The sequence below is a fragment of the Hypomesus transpacificus genome, chromosome 8 (assembly GCF_021917145.1).
Source record: "Hypomesus transpacificus isolate Combined female chromosome 8, fHypTra1, whole genome shotgun sequence".
NCBI classification, from domain to species: Eukaryota; Metazoa; Chordata; class Actinopteri; order Osmeriformes; family Osmeridae; genus Hypomesus; species Hypomesus transpacificus.
Window position 1 is genome coordinate 4,510,387 of NC_061067.1, and position 21,086 is coordinate 4,531,472.

The following is a 21,086-nucleotide window of genomic DNA, read 5'->3' on the forward strand; positions in this document are numbered from 1 at the left end:
CCCCCCTATTGTTTTTGGTTTTGCCCTGCCCTAGTGTTTCCCTGTCATTGTCGTCACCTGTCTCGTTCAGTTGTCGTTAGTTTCATTGTGTTCACCTGTGTGTTGTTTGTTTCTGTGTATTTAGGTTCCTGCTTTGTGTCCAGTCTTTGTCTTAGCATTACCCTTTGTCACTGCGTGTACCCTGTCTGTTTCCTGTTTTGAGAATTAAACCTGTGTTCCTCGCTATGCCTCAGTACTCCCCTGCATTTGGGTCCAACCCCACCTCACGTCGTGACAGAATGCTAAGACCCAGATGGGACCCAGCAGAGAGTTCACCCAACCCTTTCCTAGGGACCCGCCAGGCCTTTGGTGGACCCCGAAGCCTGCAGCTCAAGGCCCACCCCAAGTCCTGGTTCCAGCCCCAGCCGGAACCCCGACTCCAGCCTCGGTCCTGCCCTGGGCCCCTGCCTCGATCCTGCCCTGTGCCCCTGCCTCATCCTGAGGTTGTGCCGCCCTGCGCCCGGACGAAGAAGGTTGCGCCGCCCAGCACCCAGACCACCAAGGCTGTTCCTGCCAGGGAGAGTCAGCCGCCTGCCGCCAGAACCCAGCCCCGTTCCTGCCCTGTACCCCAGCCTCGTTCCTGCCCTGTGCCCCAGCCTCGTTCCTTCCCTGTGCCCCAGCCTCGTTCCTTCCCTGTGCCCCAGCCTCGTTCCTTCCCTGTGCCCCAGCCTCGTTCCTGTCCTGTAGCCCAGCCGCGTTCCTGTCCTGTAGCCCAGCCTCGTTCCTGCCCAGTACCCCAGCCTCGTTCCTGCCCAGTACCCCAGCCTCGTTCCTGCCCGGTGCCCCAGCCTCGTTCCTACCCTGTACCCCAGCCTCGTTCCTGCCCGGTGCCCCAGCCTCGTTCCTGCCCTGTGCCCCAGCCTCGTTCCTGCCCTGTGCCCCAGCCTCGTTCCTGCCCTGTGCCCCAGCCTCGTTCCTGCCCTGAGCCCCTGCCTCGCCCCGAGGTTGTGCCGCCCAGTGCCAGGCCATCCGAGGACTCCTGGCCGCCTCCTCCTCCGCCCGAGGACTCCTGGCCGCCTCCTCCTCCGCCCGAGGACTCCTGGCCGCCTCCTCCTCCGCCCGAGGACTCCTGGCCGCCGCCTCCTCCGCCCGAGGACTTCTGGCCTCCTCCTCCGCCCGAGGACTTCTGGCTGCTGCCTGCCGCGGTGCCCGCGCTCCCATGCGCCCCGGTGCCCGCGCTCCCATGCGCCCCGGTGCCCACGCTCCCAGGTGCCCCCGTGCCCGTGCTCCGGCGTCCGGGCCGCCCCCCGGACCTGCCTCTGCCCTGCCTCCGGGCCGCCCCCCGGACCTGCCCCGACCCTCTGCCCTGCCTCCAGGTCGTCCCCCGGACCTGCCCTGACCCCCTGCCCTGCCTTGTGGGTCGTCGGGTGACGTCCCTTGAGAGGGGGGTACTGTCACGGCCACAGCCGTGCCCCCCTATTGTTTTTGGTTTTGCCCTGCCCTAGTGTTTCCCTGTCATTGTCGTCACCTGTCTCGTTCAGTTGTCGTTAGTTTCATTGTGTTCACCTGTGTCTTGTTTGTTTCTGTGTATTTAGGTTCCTGCTTTGTGTCCAGTCTTTGTCTTAGCATTACCCTTTGTCACTGTGTGTACCCTGTCTGTTTCCTGTTTTGAGAATTAAACCTGTGTTCCTCGCTATGCCTCGGTACTCCCCTGCATTTGGGTCCAACCCCACCTTACGTCGTGACACTTTGTGGTTAATCTGAATCACTTGAGCAGACCTCGAGCCTCCCAACACCCCTCGAGCCTCCCAACACCCCTCAACACACACACACACACACCACTTTTCTTCTCCTGTTTTTTTCTTCCACTTTCCCTGCCAGAGTCTTTTCACTGCTTGTTTTGCGTCTCTCTCCACTGGCAGTCTGAAGAGGATGTTTGGTGTCCAAGGCCCTCCTCTGCTGTCCGGCCTGATTGCAGGTCAGACTGACGACAGGTCAGCCTGATGAAGGCTGTGTGCCTCACAGAGCAGCAGAAGGCTCTGGCACATGTGCAGTACAGCCACGGTATCCATGTTCACATGTCCTGATGGTTTGGTGTGAATGTAAGACCTGTGAGTGCCTCTCATCGGCTCAGAGGTTGGCTGTGTTTGATTTCTAGTATACAGGGAATGTTTTTAGGTCTGCATAGGTCCTCTGCATGGAAGGTAATCATGTCAAAAGTATTTTAAGGATATGCTTTATATACTGAATAATAAAAACAAACTGTACTGTAAGAGGTTATCTAGAGCATCTTTCATATGAATTAATCTTTATATGAATTAACATGAGATCAATTAACACAGCATGGCACAGCTTATATATGACAACAAAACATGAAGGGTGTTAATTAGAACATTTGCTTGAGTGTGACCCAAAACAATGCATTTAAATACTTTTGTCATAACACTAAAATTAGCCACACATCCATGGCCAATGCTCCCTGTCATACATTAGCTGTATGTTACATTACATTAGGTGTATGTCCAGGAAGGTTAAATGTATTCATTTAAATTTTGACCAATGCACATATGTATATATTGTAACTGACTTTGCTGTGTCTTCTACTAACTGTATGTAACACTGGGACATTTCATGAAGTCATCATCATACCAAGCCTCAGAAGGTGGTCTCCTCCTCAGCCGCCCCGAACCATGGGGTGAGCCTGACCAGGTGTGGTCTGGGGTCACGGGGACGTGCGTGCCGCTCAGCGCTAGCCTCGGAACCGTAGGACTCCAGGGAGCTGAGGGAGCCTGTGGCAGAGCCGGTCCCCTCGAAGGCATAGGTCCTCAGACAGTCAAACGGTGGGGCGTAGGGGTCTTGGTCGGCTTCCTCCAGCCTGTCCAGGATGAACTGGCTGAAGACCTCGTCGTCGGGCCCCACCAGATGGGAGTGGCGGAGGGACATGCGGATGCTGGCGGCCACCTCCTCCCTGCGGAGCCTCCGGTCACGGCGCCGGGGGTGGGAGCGGAGGGGGACGGGTTGGCAGGACGCCATATCTCCTCCTCTTCCGCCTCCTCTTCCTGGTTCTCCGTAGCGTAGCACCTTTTCAGTCAGTTCCAGGCCCTTCTCCTCCTCCCCCTCCTCCAGGGCCTGCTGCTGCTTGCGCCTGTGTCTCCTCACCCCCAGCAGCAGCACACACAAAGCTGGAGACAGACACATGGGAGGGAAGCTTCACAGTTTCAACAGCATGGCTGGAGCAGAGAAGAGAGCTTCTAGGGTCTGGATAAACCATGGCCCCCCGTCCCGCCCACCTACCCACGTACCCCTCTCCACCCCCACCCCTGCCCCCCTCCCTACCCCTGTCCCTCTAGCCTGCACGAGCATTTCGCTAATGATTTGGGTCGGGCCAGAATAGATTCTATCATCTGGGATTAATGTGAATATCTTTTAACGAGAGGACAAATTAGATGCAATTATTTTTGCAAAGAAAATTATATTTGATCTCAGTCGTCGTCAGTGCATTCCAATTCACACACGCACACACACGCACACACACACACACAGGAGGAATTCCTCCTGTGTGTTTCTTAACCTCAGGAATCTTAAATAATGGATTGTCTATTGTAACTCGCGAGGACTGTTGCTTAACTGAATGTTATCTGGATGTTAGCCTAGCAAGCATGGCTATTAAAGTTTCATGGCGTGTGTAGGGGGAGTACCCCAAGCAGCGTAGGTCATAATGAATCTTCACACTATGCAAACCCACCAGTGTCCCAACACAACATTGGCACTGAGATATATCTACAGACACACTCATTTCTTGGAATTCTTGGTCAAGAAGAGCGTTAAGTGTTTTAACTGTTGTGTTAAGGGAACACTGCATTTGTGGAAGTTATGCTGTGTTATTCTATGGGAGAGGAATTGTCCATCTGTTTTGGGGGCAGGCTTCATACTTGCCGTGTTGATGTGGTGGCGGAGCCTTAGCGCACACTAACACAACAGATCTGCTGAGAAAGAATAACTTATAACTTTAACTTCAGACCATAACAGTTGTATTGGCATTGAACTGCAACACCTTATGTTACGCAAACACATTATATGGACTAAAAAGATGACACTGAAGAAGAAAAAAGCTATCACACAAGAGCTCCCGTCTAGCTCGAGATTCTAAGAGAACGTCCCTGTCTGATTTAAAGAGTCCTGCAGAGTCTCAATTTCCAGACCATCTCTCCGAAAACCTATTGATGCTGTTAAAAAAGATCCATTCGCTCCTACAATTTCAATGGAATGAACTTTCCCCTTTTCTTAGGGGAATAAATAAAAAAGGAAGCAAATTTTTTTTTTTATGAATTCAAATGAAGTCCATTCACCTGTGAGTGTGGCCAGGCAGACCAGCAGGCCCAGCATGGTTTGGAGGCTGACCCCCATGGAGAGCGCCAGGGCCTCCACTCCCCCAGACGGGCAGTGCCCCCCCGCCTGGCAGCTACACACAGTGATGGTCAGGGTGCTGGTGCTGGAGAGAGCAGGGGAGCCACTGTCTGCCACCACCACAGGCAGCTGGTACTGGGCACGATCTCTGCGGGTAAATGAGCTGCGACGAGCCAGGATACTGGCTGTGTTGTCTGTGGAGGAGACGGAGGAAAAGGATTGGGTTTAGGAAAAAAAATAGGATTGGGAGTTTAAGGTTCATTTAGGGTTTGGGTTAGGGAGGGGTAGGGTGAGGTAAGGATTATATTTCAGTGAGTGTTATGTGCTGAAGTATAACCATGTGTAATGTAGTATTCATTCACCAAAACAATGGGCCTAAGAGTGTTTAGCATAAGTAAGCACTGACACTGCTCAGCTCATTCAGACAGGAAGCCTTGTAAGGTGTCAGCAGTGCCTGACCTTGGTTGTCTCTGATGGTGAAGTTGGGGTTGATGTGCTTATCTGGGACCATAGAGAAGTAGAAATGATGTCCTCCGGACGGCTCGTCAGGATCCACAGCGCTGAGCAGCTGGATGAGCTGAGGAACACAGGCCCATGGAAAGGTGGGAGGGGGCACACGGGGGAAGGTGTTATTCAGAGGGGGGGGGGGGGGGGGGGGGGGGGGTCCTGCTTGTCATTTCTCACCATGAGGACTTTCTTTTTATGGGGCTCAACTTTTTCCGGTAGCGCCCCCTTGTGAAGATGTCACATCAATACGTTTCTTATAGCTTACATTTACATGTATTCATTTAGCAGACGCTCTTATCCAGAGCGACTTACAGTAAGTACAGGGATGTTCCCCCCTCCAGCTTATCTGGAGGTAAAGCTTAGCCTTATGATACCCACTTGTCACATTTGTCATGAGTGGCATTTCCTTTTTAATTCACCTTAAGTACTTTAGACATTTTAAAAAGATTCCATCTGTATACATTATCACTTAAAGTGGACTTACAGTATGTGGACAATAGGTAAACATTGTCAGACCGACCAGTGAAATGGAGTGTTATGGAGTTCATACCTCGCCAGCTTGAGTTCCCTCACAGATATATGGCTGGTATTCTCTGGCCAGCCTTGGCGCATTGTCGTTTGTGTCCAACACTTTGATGAACACAGCCACCCAGGAGGATAAATGGTTTTGGTCTAGTGGTTATGAAGAGACAAGACATTTTGTTGGAGTCTATCATAAATGCTTTCTTAAAAGCTCTTGTCAAAACCGCTGTTTAAAGTGATACATGTAACTGTAAGGTCCATCTTGAAATACAGTGGAGATAGAAATGGATACTGGCAGCAATGCTTCCCCCCCCCCCCACCCTCCCCTTTTCCCTTCTAACTCCGAAGGAAGACAGAAGTATTGAACAGACTAAAAAGCAATAAAAACATTTGAGATCCCATTAATACTTTATTGTGCTCAGCCCTGTCTTTTAACTTTGTATTTGTGCTGTTCCACCATTGTTATCAGTAAAAAAAGAAATGATCTGAAGCAATGTACTCTAGATCTATTATCATAATGTTATTCAGTAGAGGTATTGATTTGTCTTACTTGTTTCCTTGGCTGTGATAGTCATATTATGCCAGGCTGCTGACTCGCGGTCCAAAGGTTTCGCCACAGTGACAGTTCCATTGTTGGGGTCTATTTTGAAAACTTTCCTGATATCGCTTTTGTCAATTGAATATCTTGAAGACAGATCACCAGGGCACACATTAAGGGAGCTGTGCTGTTTAGAGCACACACACAGAGCCACAGAGAGGCTTCATAGAGAGATGGATTAGGAGAAACATCTCATTTTTCTCGCTCTGCTGACAGGGATCTAACTAAGATCTCCACACGACTCAAGATGACAAGACTAACAAACACAACCACAACAAAACAATATGCCGACATTAATGTATTCACATCATTTTTGGGAGTTGAACACTGCTACTGTTAGACACAATGGGGTTGATCTGTTACCATACAGTTGCTAGTAAACACTATTTCAAGTCCATCAGTATGAAGGATGGTGTGGGGATTGTTTCTTTAGCCTAGCTGGGTGTAGCATTGGTGGCTAACTTTTCCTAGGCCTTATCTGAAACAAATGTTATCCATGGAAAACATTTGAAAGATGTGCGACTTCACCTCATTGACACCATTTGGTTTGTTACTGAAGCTTTACGATTAAAGGCAGAGATGCCGAACACTGGTCTCTACCTACACTCGTTAGTTAACTCTTCCCTTACAACAATATCCCCTCTCAACAGAGCTCATCAGCCATTTTCAACAGGAGCATCGCACCATGTGACAGGAAGCCTCAGTTGATCAAACAACAATGGGGGGGAAACAAACAAGGCCAAATTGGACACGTAAAGTTATCTCTCACATCATTAAGCCACCAAAGTCTGATTTACTCCATCTCACCGATGTGCCAATAACTTGACCCCGGGGCCTATGGTGAGCGCTGTACTCTGATGGTGAAATGCGGCAGCTGCCAGTCCTAAGCAGCACTGGGGAGGGCTAGGGGCGACACACCGTCACCACAGCAACGTGACGCACTTGCAAATGACTGCAGATCTGAATTCCATATGCCACCTCGTACAGCTCTTTATTACATCCCAGCGTCCTGCGCCTCTCCCTTTGTGATAATACCATGGCAATAGATAGAAACGCCTGCGAGGTATAAAAATGGCCATGATTTATTCAGAAGGCCTCATTTCCTACTAAAGTAATATAAGATAAATATGACCATGTACAGGGTATCCATGGAGATCAAGGGTAAAAATGGATGCACCAAGCCTCTAACACTATTGGAAATGGAATGATTTTTCACCGCATGGAGAAAGCTGTCTTGGGAAGTGACACAACCCAACACCCCCCCCTGCACTTCGACAGCACACATACTCACACACTGACACTACCAAACATGCACACGTGCACATGCACACACACACACACACTACCACCCCCCTATCCCCTAAACTGATTATCCAGTGTAGTGAAACATACTGTAGGGCAACCTGATAAGCAGTTACAGGGTTTGTAACAGATTAGTTTCCAGTTGCAGACTCATATCTACCTGATAGGGTTGTTGACAGCATCATTGTCCCTGGCGGTCACAGAGCCTACCACTGTCCCCACCACCACGTTCTCCACAACCTTCCATTCATATACAGGCGTAAGGAACACGGGAGGCTCATCCACATCCTCAACCACGATCTTCAGAGTGGTTCGGTCCTGGAATTCGTTGTAGCTTAGAAAACGCGTGTCCACAATGTTGTTGATGGCTTCAGCAGCCATCACAAAGCGTCGCTTGGTCTCGTAGTCCAGGGGCTGGAGAAGTTCAGAGATCAGTACAACCCACTTGACTGGAAGCTACCTCGACATTCTACTGCTCTTTTGTTTGTTACTTTGTACTTTGTTGATTGGATTTGACGGCATGCTGCATGCCACTTTAAATGAATTGGCCACTGTTGACCACTGACAGGTAAATAACAGCTAAACAGAGGGGACATTTACACACAAACACACACATAGAATTCCTACAGATCAAGAGTGACGAATGTTTTTTCAATCAAGTCGATTGGGCCACCAGCTGTGAGTTTGCACTTAACTGATGCTGCCTGGTTGATTGTTAAGATGACGCTGAACTAAAAACCCTTAACCCTCTCCCAAAGCAGTGTTATTTAGCCACTTTTCACCTTCCCTAGCGACAAACAAAATAGCCTCTAGTGACAAATTTAGCGACAAATCTAGCAACTTTCCGCAACGTAAAATAAATTGTACTTCCATGTTGTCATAGCCTCCAATCATATTAAGTTACCCCCGCCCCCAGAAACACACACTAATACATAATCAAAAGACGTTCACATATTTGAATTCCTATTTAAGACTATATTTGGCTAAATAAGATTGTTTTTGCCAAGATAACCCAGGCTGCAGGTTTTTACCTTGGCCAGCAGGACAACCCCCTCCTGTGTGACCGGGTCTGTCTGGATCCTGAAGGTTGCGCTCTCCTCCAGGTCCTCCAGGCTGTAGTTCATCCTGGCGTTGACCCCCATGTCTCCATCCTCCGCCATGATCCTCCCCACCGTGGTGCCCACCATCGCTGACTCGGGCACGGAGAACGTGTACTGGTCTGGGGGCACAGGCAGGGTGAGATCCCCGTCACAGTGGTTTTAAAACTTGCGGGGGTCTCGTACAATCAGTGTTACCCAGAACACCACCCACTACCTTGGGACCCCAAATGTGTTCTGTTATGATTGACATTGTGAAACTAAGGATGCCTGGATATCTGTTCAGCAGACTTAAGAACAGGATAACTGAGTCAGTAAGGAGAGGCTGCACTGTTGCTGAAGATGATAACAAGAAGAGAGGAGATCATTTATTTGGTTGGAGTCAATTTGTGGGAGTCAAAGATAAGTCTCTGTGAGTCTATACAATCTTGACCTGACTGTAATAAGAAGATAAGAAAATGTGATTATGTGCTCTGGTGAGGCTGTTTGGACGAGACCAGACAAACAACAAACAACAAAATGTTTCAAGTCTAGTGACACTTGAAACTTTCACACACAAGTTTACTTGTAGAATGTGTATTGTTTACTGCATTCTCTTGCAGAGTGAGAACCCTCCTCACTCTACAAGGGATACCAGAATAGCATGCATGGTTAAGAGCCCCATCCTTGTTTTCCATTTCCGTGGAATTGATTTCTTCCTAAGGCCTTCATTTGGAGAGGTTTATCTCTGAGAAGGCCAGGTTTGTTTCCAAAGGTCATGACAAATGTCCTTTCATGTGTGAATGATTAAATTCATCCAGCGGGCTGGCGCACGTCTCTCTCATGCACACAGACACACACAAAACACACACGCAACACACATTCACAGATTAACAGCATCACTAACACACACACCCACACAACCTCTGTTTTGAATTGCAGAGTGAGTAACATGGGGTGATACAGCATTGTAGGGGTATGGTTTGAAACAAATCCCGACCAGGCTCGATAGCTGCATTACGAAGGCAGTGCAGCTGGTACTGCCGGCATTGCAAATGTGTTTTTGTGTGGATGTGTGTTGTGCATGTGTGGGTGTGCGTGAGTTTGATTGATGCCACTCACTGTGCTGGAAGGTGGGTCCGTTGTCATTGACATCGGTCAGGCTGACGGTGACAGTGGTGGAGGAGGAGTATCCCCCACTGAGCCCCAGCATGTCTTTGACCTGCACCACCACTAGGTAAAGCTCTCTGGCTTCCCGGTCCATGTTGGCCCATGAGGTCACGATGATGCCTGGGCGGGGTTGGGGGTCAGAGAGTTTGATTTTGATAACTTCTTTATTGTCGTCAAAGAACTGGAACGGATTCTGAGCTTATAACTCTTAGCATCTTGTCTGACAGTCATAGCACATAACATGACCTCACAGGTAAAAATACAGCACCCCAAAGGTGTAAAAATAAAACAAACAAACAAAAAACTGACAACCTGACAAAAAGGGAGGGTGGGAAATGTTCAAACACAGGAAACTAGAGAAGGAAAGATTGAGACAGAGGTTCAGGATGTCAACAGAATTAATCTGTGGGTGGTACCATTTTTGTCTAAATGTACCTACTTTCTGGCTCACTACATGCCCAGCTCAAGTATATATCAAAAAAGTGTGTGGAGAGAAAGCACTGAGTGCACCATCTTGTACGTTCTACATTAAATGTATGAAGTGAGAAGTGAAATGAGTGTTCAAAAACTATACGAAAAGAGTGCAATGGCCAAATGGTCCAACAAGAACCTCAAGTTCATCAAGGAGCTTCTCCAAATTTTCAAAAACAACCAAAATCAAAAAGTTGTAAGGAACTGAAAATACAAATGTTTAATCTTTCAGGGTGTGTTAGTAGTTTCAGGTACCTGTCTTTGGCTCCACAGAAAAGTAAGGCTCCCCCTGCAGGATGGAGTAAATAAGTTTGGCGTTGTTTCCGAACAGGGGATCATCTGCATCTGTGGCTGTCACCTGGGTAACAGTGGTTCCTGCAGTGGGGAGGAGGGGGGAGAACGGGGTGTGGGAGGGTGAAGGATTGGAGGAGCAGAGGGGGAGGGGAGAGATCACACGAAGCAGAGTTGGCTCATGTTGCAGTTCCAGTTGACGGGGGAAATAAAGTGATTATGCCACAGTCCCGTGGGGGCTGTCTGTCTGGCTCTGGGGGGGGGGGGGGGGGGGGGGGGGCCTTTCACAAACCACTGAGGCTGTGCAGGTGTGCGTGACAACCTCTCCAGCCCTGCTGTGCACATCTTTCTCGCTCCCTCTCTCTCTCTTTCTCCCTCCCTTTCTTTCTCTCTGCCAACCTCCCTTTATAGCCTTCCTTCTTTCTCTTCCTCCTCTCTTTCCCTCTTTTTCTCTATTTCTCTGCCCTTTTCTTTGGCACTTTTTTCTCACTTCCAACGACTGACACTCTATCATTCTCTTTCTCTCCACTACTCTCTCCCTATCTTCCGCTGTCTCTCTTGTGGTCTGTGTGTCTATCTATATGGGGTTTCTTCTTCCAGTGACCACTCTGGTTCTTCTTTTCTATCTCTTGGTCATGGTATTATATCTATGTCTCTCTTTCTCCGTACCCCCACTCCATTTTCTGTCTCCTTCCCTTCTCTTAAGCTTTCTTCCTCTCTCTCTCGCTTTCAAGTGAAATGCATTATGATTTATTACGAGTAAGATATTATTCGCCAAAAAGCAGATTACATATAAATTGAAATGGTAATGCTTGTGCTATGGAGCAGCCTGGTAATAATAACATTATTTAAGGAAAAATAAATCATATGAAGGGATTTAGAGGTGTGATACCTAAACCAATACTTTAACTTCCTGAAGGACAGACAGAGAACATTGTATTCGTGGGACAGAGGAAGCAGTTTCCTTTACTTTCTAAAAAGGATCTGATGAGACTATTAATTTTGAATTGGTCTCATTTTAAAGCTGCTGACTTACCTTCAAGCCTGAGCGGTGGGACGTTATAAAATAATTGGATGGAAATATAATTACAATCACAAATTCCTTTGTATCTGACTTTTATTAGACTCATTTGAATTATATGTTGCTATACATATTACAGTACTTGGTTCATTCTAACCTCCTGAGTTACTTTGTTAAACGTAACATTAAATGCCAAATTCAACCATTGTTTAAATGCAAATGCATACATTAAACTATTCTTTAGTTTCTTTCACCAGGGTGGCTGAATATCAGACAAGAAAATGTTTATAAAAGATTGGAGATGAAAACTCAACGTACCGACAGGACACATCTCAGGGATGCTGGAGATGTAGGGCTCGTTCTGGAACTGCGGGACGTTGTCGTTGATGTCTTGGACCTTGATGATGAACTCTGACTGCGGCTCAACAGGTTCCTCAGTCCTCCTGTTGATAGCTTGTGCCTGGAGGACGTAGAAGGCCTTCTCCTCACGATCCAGCCTCTGCAGTGTCCGGATCTCGCCGGAGAACTCGTCGATCTCAAACACATTCCCAGCTCCCTCACCTGCCAGGATATACTTGATAGAGAACTCCCCTCTATCATAGTCAGATTTAAGCTGTGGGGGAAAAAACTATTTGTATTTAAATGTGTTTGCTTAACTAATAGGAATGCAGTGCAAAATGTAGGAAAAAAAAGTCCCTGAAGCAGAAGGCCATTCAGAAAGGTTCAGAGTATCGCTGGTACCTGCCCAATGACGCGAGGAGTAGGGTCTTCTTCGGGGACGAACAGCTGCTTCCAGATCCAGCCTCGTCTGAGGCGGCGATGCGTGGAGCCAGAGCCAGAGCCTGGGGAGAGATGGTCAGCTTCCACACCCAGCAAGGCTCTCTCCTCACCCCACACCCAGCAGGTTATCATGGACAGTATAATAACTATGGCCAGCGCTCCAGGGCTGCTCATTCTCACGGTCCATTGGTGCATTTTCTCCCCTTATTGTCCCGCTGGTCCAGAGCACGGAAGTTGCAGGTGTCACTGGGCCAACACTTCCATGCCACCTTTCAGCATCACAGCAAGGCAGCTTGAAGATGACCACAGAGGGGCAGTCAGCCATCCACACATGGGCTGGTCTCTGTGCGCGTCCATACCTTTAAGAAATAAACATTAAGGACCTGTGGTGAGTTGTTTCTTGGTCAAAGCCCTCAAATGCCAGGCATCATTGCTATTAGAGACCGCAATTAGCCACACTGAATACGACCATACAATCTCTCTCTCAGGAAGTCCTCTGCCAAAATCACATTTCACAAGATCATGAACTTCTTGTTTATATCCTTTTTTCCACCCCAAGTTTTTTGGGGGGGAGGTCCTGACATCACATCCTGTGAGGAATAAAAGTCTCTTTGTTGAGGCCGAGAACAAGACAGTGCTGTCTGTCATGAGTGGGACACAGACAGCATTACTTTAGTATGGGCACCACAGCTGACTAATGGAGAGCTCTAATTGAATCACCCTATGCCGAGACATGGATTATAGAGACACATGCTTTTGGAGAAAGAACTGTGATGAAAATGAATGCTCCAATTATAGACCCAGTCCAGGGTCAGAAGCATGAAGAATCCTGGTGAACAATATCCTAGAGCTGTCCAGCAACATCAGAACAACCGTACAACATCCTATCACATCAAATGTTTAACGAAATTGCAACGTTACGCTGATTTAAAGTACTTAATGGTGGTCCGAAACTGAACTTCTTACGTCAAGTAGCCATTGCTTGAAATGTAATACATCACATATATTAAAAAATAAGACTTTTGTCTGTTCATACATGGTTTTCAGAAACCAATTTGCCCCCACAGCAATGAACAGAAGTAGAAATCAATAGTAACACATTACAAAGAAGCTAGTGTATCAAATGTTTCCACATGTTATATAACACTATTTTCTTCTAATCCTTCCATTTTCAGTCATTCAGAACTGCACACCTCAAGGTTTTTTACATTTGTTTGTCTATCACACAGACTTAATTTGTTCCAGAACTTTCATTCCTCTGCCATTTGAGAGAGCAGGTGTGTGATTGGTCTGCAACAGAATCCAATAGTCAATGTTCTCTCCCGATGTAGATATTGGCCAGCATTTCCTCTTAGGTTTTATATTTGTGGAGTATCTCAGATGGCTGGTTGAAATTAGACTCAGAATTGACAGTTACACCAAGAGATTTAACAGCTAGCTTTGAACAGGCTGTCCAACACATTTAACAGATCAACATATTGGATTTTGTTGTTGTTCAATTTCAATCGGATTCTTTGACTAACAACCAACCGCAAATGGCTCCTTCCCTAATATTACACAGTTAATTTGTGTAATCCATCGATTTATTAATAATCAATTTACAATGACTGAACATAGTGATTTCACTCAATTGAAAAATAGGTAACACTTTAGAATAATGGTCCGTTGTTAATGAGTAGCTCTGCAGGAAGTAACAGGTAGTTCTACATTAACACTGATTTTAATACTATGAACTAATATGGAACCAAGATTAACTAAGCAGTAAGTAATAGCGAATTTAGTACAAAGGTAGTTCCTTGGTTAGAATTACTAATCACAAAAGTTATGTCTAAAAAGTGAACAATTGTTTTTTTTTACTATTAACATGGTCATAACATTTCAAAAGCTTTTGCCTGAAATCAGTTCTTTGTGGAAACCAGTTTATGAATATTAACGTTATAACACGTCCCTGTATGATTATGGGACATGTCCCCCCACCCAATATTTGATCATACTGTATGATTATGGCACACGTCCTCCCCAATATTTGATCATACTGTATGATTATGCGGGCAATTTCGATGTGTCTGCTATTAGGTCTTTCTGCAGCTCAGAAAATATCAAATCACGGCCGGTCCATTTTCCAAATCCAGTCGACTTGGCTTACCAAAACCTAAATGTCCTAAATCCATGTCATGTTTTCCCTAAACCTATACTGGTGCAACGTCAATGAGTGAGTTAGGAGTGTGAAATCATTTGGCAGTGGCACATTTTGATGGATGGTAAATATCCAGAATTTGGCTAACATACGACAACAACGACTCGGTGAATTTCACTAGAATTTCGAATTGTAGAATTAGTGCAAATTTCGAATTGTAGAAAAAGTGCTAAATTTCGATTGCAATACTATACAGTTTGTATGAGGGACTTTTTACAAGCTTGCCGACAGCTATAGCCTGGCTTTACAGCTAGCAACAACTGTAGCTGCGTTTTGGGCCATGTTCCTTTTCTCTGAATTGGGTTAGGTTAACTAGCAAGTTATTTTACAGTCCTGCCATTTGTTTTTTCTTCCTTAATAATTTTTATTCCTTTGGAATAGCGTTGCTGTTGTATTTCGCAGTAGTGACCAATGCTAGACTCCTGAGTAGTGAACAGGCCTATACGTTGATTTGGGTTGGGTGAGCCATGTACTTACTTATTACTTATTTAGCCATTATGTTTGACTCAGTTTATCATCACAGTTTGTTGAGTGTGTTGAATGTTTCATTCCAAAATACAGAATTTCTGTTTAAACGCTAGGTTTCATCATTGTGCAAAACAAAGAATGTTTAATTCAGACATATTTTACAAAATGCTTTATTCTTGCATGCCCATGTGCATTTTTGCATTATGTAGGTTTTTCTTTTACGATTTCATGGAAATCTTGCAGTGCATATAATAAAAACAAATGCTATCCAATCACTGCAGTTGTTTTATGTTGTAGATCTTGTGAGGTGACATGTTAGTGAGGTGTTAACATGTTTTTCACTTTAAAATAATGGTCCAGATTACAGTTACTGCGGAATGACAAGGTAACTCTTGAGTAATTAGTGAAGAGTTAACATGTTTGTCACTTTAAAATAATGGTCCACATCACAAGTAGTTACTGCAGGATTACAAGGTAACACTTGAGTAATTAGTGAGGAGTTAACATGTTTGTCACTTTAAAATAATGGTCCACATTACAAGTAGTTCCTGCAGGATGACAATGTAACACTTGAGTAATTAGTGAGGAATTTACATGTTTGTCACTTTAAAATAATGGTCCACATCACAAGTAGTTCCTGCAGGATAACAAGGTAACGCTTGAGTAATTAGTGAGGAGTTAACGTGTTTTTCACTTTAAAATAATGGTCCACATCACAAGTAATTCCTGCAGGATGACAAGGTAACGCTTGAGTAATTAGTGAGGAGTTATACTGGTTTTCACAAGTAACGGGCCTATAATAAGTCTAATTTTATATTTGACACATACGGTACAGGCATACATTTCTGTGAGGCACTAGTGATATTCTAACAAACAGTGTAATCTGGAAGATGTGGTTGTGCGCTTATCGCAACATAAATGCAGGATGCAAATTGTTTTTGAAAAGAGAACATCAATGTTTATATTCATATCCTAAAGAGAAGTCCTCCTCAGGCGGCTACTGTAACATAAAGGTAGGTCTTTGGAGTCTGAGACATTGAACTGACACTCAAGAGCTCATAATAGTGAACTAATCCAAACATGAGTGTCAGCGTCACTTCCTAATTATAATTTTTTTTAAACAAATTATCATTATTTATATTATACCATGTTTAAGTTTGAAATAAACAGAGAACATTCGTCCATCCTTTGGTAAGAGTAGGCAAAATCTCAACATGTACTTAACGTATTTGGGGGGATATGATGTTCATAAACTGGTTTCCACAAATAACCCATTTGAGGCACAAGCTTCTGAAAAGTTATGACCATGTTATGAGTAAAACAACCAAATTGTTCACTTTTTAGACATGTTACTTTTGTGATTAGTAATTAATAAGTTATTCTTTGTTAATTGGTCATTGTTCACAAGTAGTTCTCAAGAGGATACATTTATTTAGTAATAACCAAATACCTACCAAGGAACTACCTTTGTTGTAAATTAGCTATTACTTACTGCTTAGCTAATCTTGGTTCCATATCAGTTAATAGTATAAAATTCGGTGTTAATGTAGACCTACCTATTACTTTCTGCATAGCTACTTGTTAACAACGGACCATTATTCTAAAGTGTTACCGAAAAATATCTTATGTTAGCTGATTTACTTTATCTATAGATGAACCATTGGTTGAGGTAGGCTACTTTTAGAAAATGTATTTCCTATAACATTAGATATGAGACTCAAATAACTAGGATTTTTTGCAGCAGTAGTATCAGTATTCATGTTTGAAGAATGCATAATGTTCTTGTTTAATATAGTGATGTTGAATTGGCTGCCAAGCTCAATTTAAAATGATGGGATGGTAAAAATCAATTACTAATGCTTGATTTCCTTTCTGAAATTCAATTTAGTTACTCAATGTGAGTGAGTGAGAGTGTATGTGTTTGTCTCAAAGCAAGTCTCAACCGAGCATATTCATATCTGGGAGCCTTGTGGAGTGACAGTCCAATTAGTGGCCAGTGAATCGTGAGCTAATGACGGACTTTCCTAGAGCTGCTAGGAAACCGCCTTGGGCCTAAACAACAGACAACAGCCCCTGACATTACAGAGAAGAACTCTCATCTGCCAATGTTTAGCATCTCACAAGTATGCCAACCGCCATCAGACAGGAACAAGGCGCCCGCCAGTGTGGTTGGCACGGGCCGGCATGCTACACTGCCCGGTGGATTCTGAGATGGTCAGCTGACAAAATGGGCACATAGTGAAGGATCAGACTGAAGGCAAAAAGAGAGCTTGTGGACAAACATCTTATAAAGCCCTTAACATGTCTTGTTATTTAGATAGATTTACTGTCTTACTGTGAAGGCCTATGCTATTTGTTCATGCTTAGTATCAACAGCACTATAGAACAGGATACTTTTTAACAAATAATGTTCTCCTTGTGATGTGGGGGCCAGATGGCTGACCAGTTATGGAATCGGGCTATTAATCGGACAGTTACCGGTTCGATTCCTGGTCGTGCAAAATGACCTTGTGCCCTTGGGCAAGGCACTTCACCCTACTTGCCTCAGGCAAATGTCCCTGTACTCAAGTCTGCTAAATGACTAAATGTAAATGTGTTTTTACTCACGTTGTATAAAATGATGTTCAAATGTATTTAATCTTATTTATGGTTGGTAACCTGCTAGCTAACCTGAAATGTATTTATGTGAACTGAAAATATACAGTTTTAATGGGGGAAAAAAGAGGTGAAGTCTTATTTGAACGTTTTAAAGTACTGTACATTGCATGAGGTACCACTCTCCATGTTTGACATCAACAAACTGTAATTTTTTATCAATGAAACATACCAACATGTATGCTGTATGTACCATGTTTATATTTAAACTGAAAAAGTAACATAGATGGAAGCTGGCAGAGAAATCACACTTAAACTCAGGGAGTTGAGTGAAACCTGACAAAAATCAGTCGAGAAGTGCAAACGAACGCTGGGATGTACCCCTCTGAAAACTCAGATAGGGGTCTATTTCCTTCAAAGACTTTCTCACCTCTCGGGTTGAGAACATGCCGCTCTGGGAGAGCTGGCAGCTATTCATTACCAATAATAGTCTTTTCCTTCCATCTGAGTATACCTCCTGCAGCCTCCACATACACTGTTCCAGCACATGACAGAGTGTGAATTAGACCGGGTCTCACAGTGTTAAGCACAAGATTCAAAGAGAACAGTACTTTATTTCCTTTTATGAAGATTTTGTGGAGCTCCCTTATCAGACATATTACAGTATGGCTGTGAGATTTTAGCAATGGACTGAACATACACTTGGAATAAACAGAACAAGAACAGTAGTCTCGGGTGTTGACATCTGTACGCAACTGTGAGGCCCTTTGAGAAATTAACTGTAAAAATAACTATATATACAACTACAAAAAACACAGACCACACTGTAAAAAATGATTACAGTAGCGGCAAAATGATTACAGTAGCCGCAATCAAAAAACCACAAGTGTTCCTCTGAAAAGTTTCAACTTCGGTTTTCTCGAGACAGCCTAACAATCGACACGGCACTTTGAAGGACCAGCTGAAGTAACACAACCATCCAACCTCTGTTCACTACTTACTCCAGATCGCTACGACTAAACACTCTGTAATTGGTCATTGGGGAGCCCATGTTGGGACTTGTTGTTTACAGTTCTGCGCGAGAAGACAATGACATTCAGCCCCCCCTGTATCAGGACCAGGGTGAACCCAAGCAGAACAGGAACACTGGCAGAGTGTCTCCTCGTCACACACTTTCCCTGTGATTAGAACTTTCCGTTTGTTTGTTGTTTTGTGTACGGCAAAATTATCTCTGTGTGGGATCTCTGACAGATTTGGTAAATTTCCAGGGACTTGACTGTTCTTTGGCATCTTTTCTCCTCCCAGACAGAAATATCATTTAGAGAGCCTCATTAACGAACCAGAAGCTTCAAATTTGTCCACTTGTCATGTAAATTCATTAAACTGTCAGATGGTGAGTACATTCAAATGATAATGATTACCATGAAAACTATTATTAGTGTTGAATTGCCGTGAAGACCACTGAAGTCTGTATTATCCAAGGGATTGTATGAAGAGCTATATCAGTGACGACCACTAGACAGACAATATGATGAACAGTTACTGGTTCATTGAGAAACAGTGAGGTCATTTTCCAGCAATGGAATCCACTGTGTCCCAAAGGCCACAGTGAGTTTCAGGACAGGCTAGATACACAGCATCTATTGTATTTCTCCCCATGTATAACGCATTAACTTGTATTTAAGTATTTTGTTACGTTTTACGTTGATATTAAATAAAATACACAGGGAGACTCATTGTCATTAATCTCATAACAAACTGACAATGCATTCGTTTAAAAATCTGTATCATGAAAATGCAAAAACTTTATAGTCAGTAAGCACCACACCCACCTTCAATTGTGATTCTGCTGTCCCCTAAACCACTCATCCCCAGCGGCTGCCAAGGAGCATCATCATGGAGTAAAAGAAACCAAACAAAGGCTTAGCTACAGGCCCTGATAGTGCTGTTCATCCTCTCTCAACAGTAGGGGCAAATATACATGGTTCTCACAAAGTGTAATCCCCTTCACTGACATCCTCCTCTTCTTCTTTTCTGACCACTTTTCTCTCTCTCTCTCTCCCTCTCTCTCTCTCTCTCTCTCTCTCTCTCTCTCTCTCTCTCTCTCTCTCTCTCTCTCTCTTTCTCCCTCTGTCTCTGTCAAACATCCCCGGGAAGAACAAACACAGGGAGTATTGTCAGGGTGCACATCTGACCAATGCTGAACACTCACAGCCTTCATTGCCATGCAAATAGTCACAGCCTGGAGATACAAATGGATTTCTATCTTAGCTTTTCTATCTCAGCCTCCCTCCCTCTCTCTCTCTCTCTCTCTCTCTCTCTCTCTCTCTCTCTCTCTCTCTCTCTCTCTCTCTCTCTCTCTCTCTCTCTCTCTCTCTCTCTCTCTCTCTCTCTCTCTCTCTCTCTCTCTGTCTTCCTCCATATTGCTCTCACCCTTCACTCTCTCTTTCTCCTTTTGCAAACAATCCACCTCTTTTAGGATGTCGTTGGTGTGGCAGGATGGCAATTCATCTGAGGCCTCTGTTCCTGTGTGTGATAAAAGGCCCACAGTGTGTTTTTGACATTTAAACACAAGGAAACCTTCATCATGCCTCACCTTCATATTGAGTTGTGGAGGATCTCAGTTCCACGCCATTGTGAAAGGCTCGCTCTACCACAGCGGTTAATGGGGCAGTTATCACCAGTGACGATGAAATTCGGACCAATTTCTTAATTTTGACAAAATTGCGAACATGTACTTGCCTGTAGAACCCTCCGCACCCATGCACCCCGAACATAAACACAGATTTTCCAAACAGCAGATTCAGGTTTTGACACACTGACCCATGTAGGTTAATTGGATTCCTAAACCATGCTAATAGATTCCACCATTAAGACCGGCCACTGGAAAAAACTAGTGTCACCTAAAGGAGATCTCCATGGTGCCTGTTCTCTCTCTCTCTCTATCTCTCTGTATCTCTCTCTCTTTGTCTCTCTCTTTGTCTCTCTCTCTCTGACTCCATGTCTCTGTCTCTATGTCTCTCTCTCTCTCTGTCTCAAACACTGTCTCTTTATGTTTCTCTGTCTCTCACTGTGCACTCTCTCTATCTCTCTCGCCCCTCCCTCTCTCTCTCAGAGCCAAAGCAGGAACCGGGTATGTCAGCTTCTGTGTTACTGGTCAGTTCCAACATGTACTCCATGACTCTTCTTTTTTTGATTCCTTATCAAACAGAAAAATGTCAAGACCTGCTCTATGACATTTCAAACCCCTGTGCTAGACTGTGTCTAATTGTGCCTCCCTCATTATAATGAGGAAGAGCAGTCTGGAGAGAAGGCGAGAGGAAATCTCAGTTCCACACCGGTGAAGCATCCCTATTTTCACTATCTTTCGTTTTTTCTTCCCATTGCCAGATAGCAACGCAAACGTCTGTGTGACTTCCTGTCCCCTGCAGAGTGACAGGCCAACCTATCAGGTTAGATGGTCCCTCCTATCACTCATCCCTGTCTGCTCCAATCAACAAGAACAATATCACTATCAGCTGTTATGTGATAACATGACATTTGAATGGGAATTATATATTATACTACTGTATGTGAGCAGTCATGGTTATCTAAAAAAACAGACACACTGTGCTGTACAGTATAGGGACTCTGGAAAATGTATTTTTTCTATTGGCATTATTTGGTCATTTCATCCATAGGTTGACAAAACTGATGCCCCTT

The 21,086-nt window shown here is 44.8% G+C and overlaps 1 protein-coding gene across 2 annotated transcripts; it reads right to left on the reverse strand.

Moving 5' to 3' along the window:
- Positions 1–2,198: 2,198 nt before the first annotated feature.
- Positions 2,199–19,443, reverse strand: cdh19 (cadherin 19, type 2). Of its 2 annotated transcripts, XM_047024312.1 has the most exons (13): positions 19,217–19,443; positions 12,086–12,483; positions 11,663–11,957; positions 10,288–10,407; positions 9,514–9,681; positions 8,347–8,534; positions 7,476–7,729; positions 5,966–6,099; positions 5,444–5,565; positions 4,846–4,963; positions 4,329–4,580; positions 3,916–3,962; positions 3,080–3,161 (listed from the first exon to the last, which is right to left on the reverse strand). In XM_047024312.1, the coding sequence occupies exons 2-12, from the start codon at positions 12,317–12,319 to the stop codon at positions 3,949–3,951; spliced, it is 1,899 nt and encodes a 632-aa protein (XP_046880268.1). In that variant the 5' UTR covers positions 12,320–12,483; positions 19,217–19,443; the 3' UTR covers positions 3,080–3,161; positions 3,916–3,948. The 2 variants fall into 2 exon arrangements, with proteins under 2 accessions (XP_046880267.1, XP_046880268.1); XM_047024311.1 differs by lacking the exon at positions 3,916–3,962 and having other exon boundaries at positions 2,199–3,161; positions 19,217–19,440.
- Positions 19,444–21,086: the final 1,643 nt, after the last annotated feature.